Source organism: Streptopelia decaocto (assembly GCF_964273445.1).
Source record: "Streptopelia decaocto genome assembly, chromosome: 4".
NCBI classification, from domain to species: Eukaryota; Metazoa; Chordata; class Aves; order Columbiformes; family Columbidae; genus Streptopelia; species Streptopelia decaocto.
This window is the reverse complement of record NC_138658.1, coordinates 30788770-30798476: the sequence shown is the minus strand read 5'-3', so window position 1 is coordinate 30798476 and position 9707 is coordinate 30788770. Positions and strand designations below refer to the sequence as shown.

Below are 9707 nucleotides of genomic sequence, written 5' to 3'. Positions count from 1 at the left end.
GAAGATCAGATATCACTGACTGCTTCTGCTGATCAAATGTCTCAGGCCTGAAATCCAAGTGCCTAGGAGGTGCTTGTGCTTTGTGAGCCTTGGTACAAAGAGCAAGATGAGACGACACCAGTGCCAGAAGTGCATCGCAAAACTCCTGGTGTCACAGACCAAGCCCATAACCACCCCCTGGGGCTGCAAATGCCTGGCCCCAGCCAGCTGGGGAACAACCACACGATGGGGGCACCTGTGGAAGTGTCCCACCATAGAAAAAGCACAGAAGGTGATAGCCTGGGGCATTACTCCCCTGCTTAGTATCACCCAGCAATAAGACAGCATAGCCCTAAAGAGGAGAAGGGACACCAATAGGGAGGGATGTTTGCTGACAGAAAACAATCTGTGCTTTGGGGACACATCTGTGGTTCTCTGATGGGGCTGATACTCTAGCAAGGCACTGAGCCCCAGCAAACACTTCCCAGAGAGCTCAGCACAATAGAGACCCTTGCAATGGCCAGCTGCTGTTAGAGCATCCCTGCCACACATTCCCTGCAAGATGCCTGCTGATTTATCTCCCGGTCACAACATTGCAAACACGGCTCCCACTGACATCCCACAGAGGGAACCAGCTGCCTGTGGGACTTTGGCCCCCTGCCACCCGTTCAAGACAGGACAAGCTCAGTAAGGCAGCCATCATTTCGGGAGCCAAAAACCAGTTTCGTCTGTTCATTCCCAGGCAGCTCCCCAGAGGCTCATCCTTACAAAGGTGCAAGGGGGTGAAGGATAACCCCACAGAGGTCCCCTCAGCCTAGCTGCGTGGCAGAGCTGGCACCACCTCTGTAGGCAGGCTCATCACTTTTCCTCCATTGCTGGTACACCACACAGACACAGACAAATCTCTCACTAATTGCAAGTGGCCCCAGTGCCCCACACCACTGGGTTGGACGCTGCTGTGGAAAGCTTGCATTGTGACCCAGCCAAGGGACAAGTCACACATATGTCCAAACCAGGTCCCTCAAGTCACTCAAAAATTGTTAAGTGTTATTTTTCTCCCAGTTACAAAAAAAACCAAAACAAATCAAAACAAAACAACAAAAAACCCCACAAACATATTTTCTACTTTTTTATCATAGCAAAAGCTCTGGACAGACAGGCATCCCCACAGAGGACAAATCAGCAGCTCTGCAGCTTGAAGGAGTTAAGCCAGCTCATTGACAAGGGGACAGCCCCAGGGGAGCCTTTGTCATTTGGTCCCCCTCACGCTTCCCATCAGGGTAAACAAGGCCTTGCTGCAGCCAGACACAAACACGTCCCCTGCGCTGCCTGAGCTCGCAGAGACTCATTGCTTAAGGGGGATCAACTCCCCCTGAGATCAACTCCTTGTAAAGCAAAAGCTGACAGCTTCCCTTCTGAAGGGGCAGGACAGACAGACATTGCTTGTCATGAGAATCAGGGGAAAGGACAAAAATAGGCATCCTTTCCTTTGTGTGTTTATCACAGTGTCACCTGCTATACCGACTCGGAGCTGGGTGTAAATCCCCAAGCGAGCCCTCCCCAAGGGACATAGGGCACATTCTGGACACCCAACCAGGAGGGTTTCTCACCTGTCACGTGAGTGTGCACACAAGTAACAAGAAACTGCAAAGACAAGAAAAGGTTAATTTAAAAGCTTGGCAACGCCTGCAGCCTGAGCTGCGAAACTATCAGAAGGCAGGTGTGGTTTGTGCAACTCCTTGGGATACACCTGCTTGGCAGGAATTTGTACTGTTATTCGGAATGCACACGAAGTGCTGCTCTCCGGGGGTGCTGGCAGCCGCCAGGGATGCAGGACGGAGCACCCCCGGCACCGTGTCCCCTCACCAGCATCTTCCTCCTGCGACGAGCACCAGTGGCCCCTGCCGACCTGCGAGCTCTGACATCCTGAGAGTCTCAGGGGAGAAGCGGCTGTACTAAACTTGGACTCTGTCGCAGTACAGAACAACCCGCCGCATTTTAAAGCGGGTGACGGGAAAACCAAACGTGTGGGGACACCTGCGCAGGCCCCGTCCCTCCCTCCTCAGGCCTCCCCCGCCCCGTGCCCACGCACCGCCCCGCGGCCCAGACGCCGCCATGAGGTGCGCTCCCGTCGCCATGGCAACGGCGGCGCCCGCGGCCTCCCCGCCCCGCAGCGACGCGACGCAAACGGAACCGCTGCCGAGGCCTCCGCTCCACCGGAGGGCGAGAACCCGGCTGCCAGCGGCGGGCCCAGCCCCGGGGTACGGAGCTGGGCAGCCGGCCTGCACAGAAGGGTGAGAAGAGCCGTTTTAAAGGTGGTTGCCCAAGAAAGGCCTGCAGGGTCCGCTGCTGCAGCTCCTTCTTCTGGTAAATGAAGCCCAGACCACTGGTTTAGGGTAAAATTGTCTACTTTATGCATTCGTTCCAAAGGGCAAAACTGTAAAACCCTCATACAATAAAAGCAGTTGTAAACCAGGTCCTTCACAGAAGCGCTCGGATCCCGGATCACATTCTTGGAGTACAATTACGAGGACACTGGGAGAGTGATGCTCGTCAGCAACTTGTCTTCCCCACCTGCTGTGCTAGCAGAAATCACTTTCAAAAACCAGAAATCAAACAGAAATCACTTTCAAAAAACAACAGGTTTTTCACATCTAAGAGTGCTTACTTGACGACAACCTGGCCTAAACCAAAATAAGCCGCTCATCCTAATGGAGGAGTTTCCTAACTTTGATACCAATTTAACTTAAATGCTTTCAGTCACTACTTTAAATTACAGTTTTGGTTTTTCTCCCTGTAGCCAAGAAAACAATGTCTTACTGCTTTCATTTTCTTGTCCTTATCCACCAAAGAAGTAGTAACCAATCCAGTTTCCAGAGATCACTAATGTGCCACTCTCTTAAAAACTGGCTCAAATACAGTGACAACAAAAACCATCACTGTCAAAAATACTAGTCGCAGCCCTTAAATTTCTGACACTCAAGGAGTGAGGTCTCATTTTTAACAGAACAACACTGTTAATAAGGTTCTGTAACATCTGTGGAGTAAACATATTTCAATTTAAGCCTGAGACATCAAGACAGGTTAAATCCACTGCATACAACTTTGTTCCACTGAAGTCAATGCTTGATTCCTGCCTGGCAAGAAGCCATCTAAGCTATATACTCCCTTAATTCTGCTGTCTGAGAGACTAATTTTCCCCTAGTAACAGGCTAGAAAATAGACTACTTTTCAAATGCATTTTAAAACCACTATAAATTAGATATTCTTACCAACTAGACATCATTTTCAGAGGAATTCCACACCCACAAGGAAAAGATATCTGTACATCTCAGTCACCACGCAGCAAACTGACCATATGCTAACGCCTCATCTCCCTCAGCTGCAAATATCATGTTGTAGGAAAGGAGCTGTCACTGTGCTTCCAGAACCAGCTGCGCTATCAGCTCTTTGGCATCCTTCATGCTGGAGGAGATCTCGGAGCCATCCTCTGCCACGTGGGTACCGATCAAGAACATCTTCCTCTTGTCCCCAATATCAGACAGCGCCAGAGCATCGTGGATATCGGTGATGCAATATGCACCTTCAAGGTCCTGATACAAAAAAAACAAAATGAGCCTGTTAGTTGCATGAGGTAGTGGCACCATTCCTGCTCTGAGCCACTGCCTTTGTCCAGGCAGAAGGATCTCAAGGCTCTGTAGGCACCATTCTTATGTATCTTCTATGAGATCAAGTTCCCATGCCCTAAAATACTTGGGGGAAAAAAACATTATTACCCTTAAACTAATTTATTCCCAAAGAAATATGGGTACAGTTCTGTTTCTAATAATCCCAGTGTTTCTGATAACCTGTACAAGGCAGACAAAAGTCTTGCTGGCCCAAGACCCTAGGCATCCAGCAGAGTCATAAGAAGAGGTCAAACGTGCAACAGTCGGTCCCAGCATACCTTCTCAGCCACCAGCATTTCTGACTCTGGGACAGAGAGAATCAGTAGCAGCATTTGTATTTGATGAAGCCAAAGCCTGTGCTTTGCGTTAGAGAGTAACACAAACGACTACTAGTAACATGCTTAAGTTACTAGCCATTGAGGAGGTAACAATGTAGAGCAAATCAAGCACACAGCCCTCAGAAAATCAAATCTGGGCTTAAAAACCCTGGGCTGTTCTGTTGTTGAACTGTGCAATAAGCAAATTCTACTTCAGGTACAGCACCAGTCACTGGCATTTTCACAAAGATCTTGGGAGAAAGCACTGCCTTGTGAAAAAAGCTTACCTCATGCTTCAGTGGCAGCAGCCTTACACAAGCAACCAGTCAGACAATGTGAACACAAACAACGGTGCTTCACTTGGTGGCTGCTTGCTAAGTAAAGTGGCACTTCTAGACACATTCAGAACAGAAACCTAACTCCAGGTCTAACTGTGGTCTCCCTTACAGCTGTCAAACCCTGCAACTCTACAGTTTTCAGCATTATTTCCACCCACAGCTTCAATCGCACTGTCTCCAAGCACAGGAGCCACATCTTGCAGATCCAAAACTCAACTTCAGATAATTTTCTTTTGTGGTCAACAAGGTGTCCCAGAAAGACCCCCAGCTCCCAATCACACAGCCTCCTTTTAAGGCATGAAGCCTCCTTTGCAAGGCTTTGTTGCTGTTTTCAGACCTGCTGCCAGGCCCAGCTCAGCTACCAGCAGGGAACTCTTACCTGCTTGTTGGCCAGAACCACCACTGGCAGGGTGGAGTTGTTCTGAATCATTTGATGAAGCAGCTGTTTCGCCACAGGCAGTCGGGCATGATCAGCCGAGTCCACGACATAGATCAGCAACAGCACTTTGGGCAGGTACATCTTCCAGTATGAACGCAGACATTCACTGCCCCCGACTGGAAGAGAAGACAGCACCACAAGATTCACCAAGTGATCCAGGCAGCACTGCTCCTAGAGGTGCAGACAGCAGGCCCTGGGCTGAAAGACCAAGGTACTTGGGTTACCAAAAACTCAAAAGGATTTGGTTACTGTATATGAGACTGGAAATAGCTTTATTTTCCCCAGTCAAGTCCCATACAGGTATGTGTGTATGTTCTAAGGAAAAAAAAAAAGTACATTTTAAGCTATTATTTTTAGAGAATTCTGGGTTCAGTTTCTTTATAGTTGCTTTCTGCTCTGTTGGTTCTCGCTCTTAAGCTAGTAGGGAGATTAGGTTCAGTGTCCATAAACACCATGTGACCTACCACCACATACACACCTCATCTTAAGACAAAGCAGACCTACAATTTCAAATAAGAAATTTAGCTCTGAGGTGGGAAGGGCTCTGATCAGTTTTATACGACACTAGGGACTAGTTCAAAACTCTTGCAGCTTTCATACTGTCAAAAAACAGAGGTGATTAGGAAGAGAGAAAAATCAAGTCCCAGCAGACTCTTCAGGCATTCCTTAGGTGATGGGAGAAATCTTTGCACAGGACAAATTTCTACCTGACTCCTTCTCTGCTGGATACAGAAGAAAGCTGTCCACCTTCAAAACTAGGTCTTATAACAGTTCTGTGCTGAAAGCGTATGCAGCAAGGTGCCCAAGATTGTTGCTCCCATCGGGGAACAAAAATAATTTGTTAGTTTGCTGAGTTTGATAGGAACAGGAGTAGCAACAGTATATTAAGAATTTCAAATGTGTTTACAGTTCTCCAGGTCTTCTCCTAGGTACACTGCAGAACAACTCGCTCAAGAGTAGTAAAGTACTGGGTGAGTCCCCCAAATGCAGCAAGTTTTCATAGCAATGTATTTGGGGTTCCCTATAATTGTCTCCTGCCTGGTATAGAAGCTGTTTTCAAAACTGACTTGCTAGTCAGCCATCTTTTACAGCCCTCAGTGACTTTGGTCTGTTTCAAAGCAATTTTGCTTTCACGAAGGCAAAACGTAGTTTCCAGAATGTAAAAAAGGAGGCAACATTTCCCATTAGAGCATGCCTGGTCTCCTTCAAGAGCCCCAGCATATCTGCAGGCAGAACTGCAAGTCTGACACTGTCAAAAGGAGCCAAAGGGCTGTGACTGACACTTGGGGCAGATGCCTCGGGTTCTGTATGGTGATGTTGTGTGGGCTCATCAGTGTTCCCTCTGTTAAATGCATTCATGCATAGCATAACCCAGGGGTCAGCAACCTCGCAGAGAACATTTTTATTTCCCAAACCAGTAGGAACTCAGCAGAAACCAGGAGCTCCTACCCCTCACAGAGGCAAGATGTTACCCACTTATCTATACCATGGTACAAAGAAAAAGACAGAATAGTTTTCTGTCTATCTAAAGCCAGTAAAATAAAAACCCTGCTGTCTGCTGATCATCTTGTGCCTTGTGATCACAGCACAGGCTGCTAACCCCTGGGCTAGGAGACGGTACAGACTGGATCAGTAACCAGATTAGAGAGCCACGCACGGATTTACCTGGCTGAAACTGGCCTGAGACATTTCATTTCCCATGGGTCATATCGCAGCCATCACATCTCAGTCACTACCAACCTGGACCAGAGAGGGAAGGACGACTCAGAAACAACAGGTTCTGCTGTGGGGTGCACTGCGCCCAGGCCATCCCTGAGCAAAAGCAGAGATACTGCACGTTTCTCTAGGCTCTGCTGGGCAAAGCACCTCCCAGTAGGTAACACAGGTGTCTCACACCTACTAGGAGAGAGGCACAGACCACAATCATCTCTGGAGAGATTATTTTCCTAAGACACAACAGAGATTCGTACAGCAGTAGGACTGGGAATGAAACTCTGCCTTAGTGGCCTCATCCCCACATCCTGAAGACTTACCTGGGAACAGCACAACACCTTTAGGCCTGCTGACAAAGGTATGGTGGCATCTATGGGCGAGCTGCCAACTGAGCCAGTTGAGTACTGGTACAGCACAGTGCAAAAATAGCAGGAGGCAAAGGGCTGCTTCTGCCTCCACAGAGGGCTGGCACCGATGAGGCTGGGATGTCAGCTCTCTGCACCAGGGACTGACCTGACTCCAGGGCCTCTACCTTATCCATCAGCTAGCTGCACCTAGAACAGCTTTGACAACCCAAAAACATCACAAGAGGTGCTCTCTGCAGGCAAGAACAATACCCAAAGATCAGCACTAAGGACACACAAAAAAATTAGTGAAAACCTACAGACATGCAAAAGCCATTAAAGACTAGAAAATACCACTTGTGAGGTTTTTGAATAAAAACTGTACAAAGCTTTTTTTCTTCCCCATCTCTTCTTCCACCTGATTATTTATTCCTCTTCTGCTCTTGCCCTTTGCCAGGTATGAGCACCAAGGAGAAGCTGTACAACACATAACAGCTACGGACCAGGGCCTACTGGGGACACCTCTGCTTTGGGCTGGTTTCACACAATCAGGCTTGTTAGCCTTCTCTCTCCGGGAGCAGAACTCCCTGGAGGACAGGCCTGAACAAACACAGATGACCCCTAACACAAGTGTATCACCTCCTTCAAGAAGTGGGGTGGGAGAGCAGAACCCACAAGGAAAAAATAATCACAACTTCGCATTATCAGAGCAGGCATGAGGGAATATGGAGGCTTTAAAATAAGGGCCTGATCCCAAGGGCACAGGATAGCAGCTTATTTTACATTCCGTACTAAAACAGGTTCACTCACTCTCCAAGAACTCCATCTGGGACTCTCCGGTGCTGATGCAGACAGCATTGAAGCCCTCGGTGGGAGCCAGGCTGCGCTTGACGTGGTTAGTTGCCAGGCAGTGGAGAACGCTGGTCTTCCCAGCCCCATCCAGGCCCAGCACCAGTATCTGCTTGCTGTGTCCTTTACCCTGCAAAACCGCGACAGCACACTCAGCCAGGGACATGTGCAAAGTTTCGCAGGGGTGGGGGAAAGAAGGGGTAACTGGGTCTGGGGGGAACAGCAAACGCCATTTCACGGTGAAGAGGGAGCAGGTGCCTGCTGGGCAGGCCAGGTGGAAGGAAGCCGGGGACACCCGCCAGCCCCGGCCCGACCGCACGCAGCTGCGGGGGAGAGAGTGAAGAGCGGCTGTCGGCCCCGGCTGTCCGCCCCGGCCCCGGCTGTCCGCCCCGGCTGTCCGCCCCGGCCCCAGGCCCCGCCGGGGGGCCCGCTCGCTCCGAGGTGGCCGGGGGCGGCGCGGCCCGCCAGAGGCCCAGGGCGGCCTCACTGCCGCTCGCCGATCCTGCGGCCTCACCCGCCGCGCCCGCCCGGCTCCGGTACCTGATCGCCGGCGCCGAGAGCGGCCGCAGGGCAAGCAGCCGGCAGTGCGGTCCGTCTCCGCAGGCGGGCCCAGGCCCAGGCCGCGCCGGCCGCCGCGGCCAGCGCTGTCCCGCACAGCACAGCGAGCCGCAGGCGGGTGTCCATGGCCGGCCCGGCCCGGCCCGCCCCGCGGCCGGACACACGCACAGCCCGACACACCGAGAGCTCCCCCCTGCAGCCCCAGTCGGCCGCACAGCTGCCCCGGCAGCCCTCGGTGCACGGCTCCCTCCCTCGGCAGCCGGGTGCTGTCAGGCCGAGAACGCCCTAGTGCCGATGAAGCAGAGCCAGCCGTTTCGCACTCGGCTTTTCTGTTAAAGGCAGCCTTTCCCCACAGCTGCTGCTGCCCTCCCACAACGAGATTTGCTCCCAGCTTGCTTCTACCTGGGCAACTATATCAGGGGAAGACAGCCAGGTCAAGACTTCAGCAGTGGTACAAGGTAGCATTTCCACCTGGTCAGTTTCAGCCAGGTTTCACCAGAGACCTGTGGAGAAGGCAGAGTCTCATTCTCCTCCAGATCACCCTCCAGAAACTGTATCACTGCAGGATAGCACTCACTGTCCTGTACTCACCAGCTGCTGGCTAAGAGGGGGCACATCACCCAGACAAGTCATTTACAACAATCCTTTCTATTCAGCACACATTTGGCAGCAAGTGACTCTGCCAGGCATTCATAAAGCTGTTTCCTCTATCCTCTGTTCCTTCTCAGAGCACAACACATATTTAGGCCCCTACCAGATGCACCCATTGTACAGTCAAAGTAATAAAGACTGGATTCTTCCTGGTACATTTTTACTCCATGGGGACTGAGGTGTTTCGTTTTGGGGTTTGTCTGGTTTTGTTTTTTAAGCTACTGTAACATTTCCCTTGCTCCTCACCTCTTCAGGCCTGTAAACTGAGAAAAAAGCTTTTGCCTTTTGGGTTGACATCTGACAGCTCTCCCCAAAATGCTATTTCTATCCATTGAAAGTCTACATATGGAAAAATGGTTTTGCTATATTCAGATAAAACCAGAAGTTTCAAGAGATTTGGGGGATACCTGTGGGGTGCCAGGATAGCAGACATCTTCCATCTCACCACCAGCTTCCACTTGAGAAGTGCAGTGCATCTGCAATGCAGCCCACCACCACAACCCTCCACTTTGTTTTAGCTCACTCTGGTTTTGCCAAGCCCACTAGAATAAAGCAGCTGGCTTGTAGAAAAGAGGACACTAAATCAGCCTCACCATGCTTTCTCCTAACAGTCTTTTTCTCCCTCTTCAGATTATCTTCTGTATAATCTGTGCTGTTTGGTGGTCAATGACTGACTGGGATGAGACACAGAACACAGTGCTTGCATCATGCATAAAGACATTGTCAGACAAATCTGTTAAAGACCTTAACTAACATACGCAGGAGGAACACAAAACTACATTTCAATAAGTTCTTGGTATTCCACATCTTTTAAATGTTTGGCAACATGGACGGATTTCTTTTTAGGGGCT

General features: G+C 50.2%; 1 protein-coding gene across 1 annotated transcript; it reads right to left on the bottom strand.

Annotated features, from left to right (window-relative positions):
* Positions 1–2375: 2375 nt before the first annotated feature.
* ARL9 (ARF like GTPase 9) lies at positions 2376–8397 on the bottom strand. The gene is made up of 4 exons (XM_082050605.1): positions 8188–8397; positions 7609–7777; positions 4682–4857; positions 2376–3572 (listed from the first exon to the last, which is right to left on the bottom strand). The coding sequence occupies exons 1-4, from the start codon at positions 8329–8331 to the stop codon at positions 3393–3395; spliced, it is 669 nt and encodes a 222-aa protein (XP_081906731.1). The 5' UTR covers positions 8332–8397; the 3' UTR covers positions 2376–3392.
* Between the last annotated feature and the right edge of the window lie 1310 nt (positions 8398–9707).

Coding starts and splice junctions, on each gene's coding strand:
- ARL9 (XM_082050605.1), bottom strand. CDS start 8,331: ATGGACACCCGCCTGCGGCTCGCTGTGCTGTGCGGGACAGCGCTGGCC. Junction 4,858..7,608: donor CCAGATGGAGTTCTTGGAGA/GTGAGTGAACCT, acceptor CTTCTCTTCCAG/TCGGGGGCAGTGAATGTCTG. Junction 3,573..4,681: donor TGGTTCTGGCCAACAAGCAG/GTAAGAGTTCCC, acceptor TTTTTGTATCAG/GACCTTGAAGGTGCATATTG.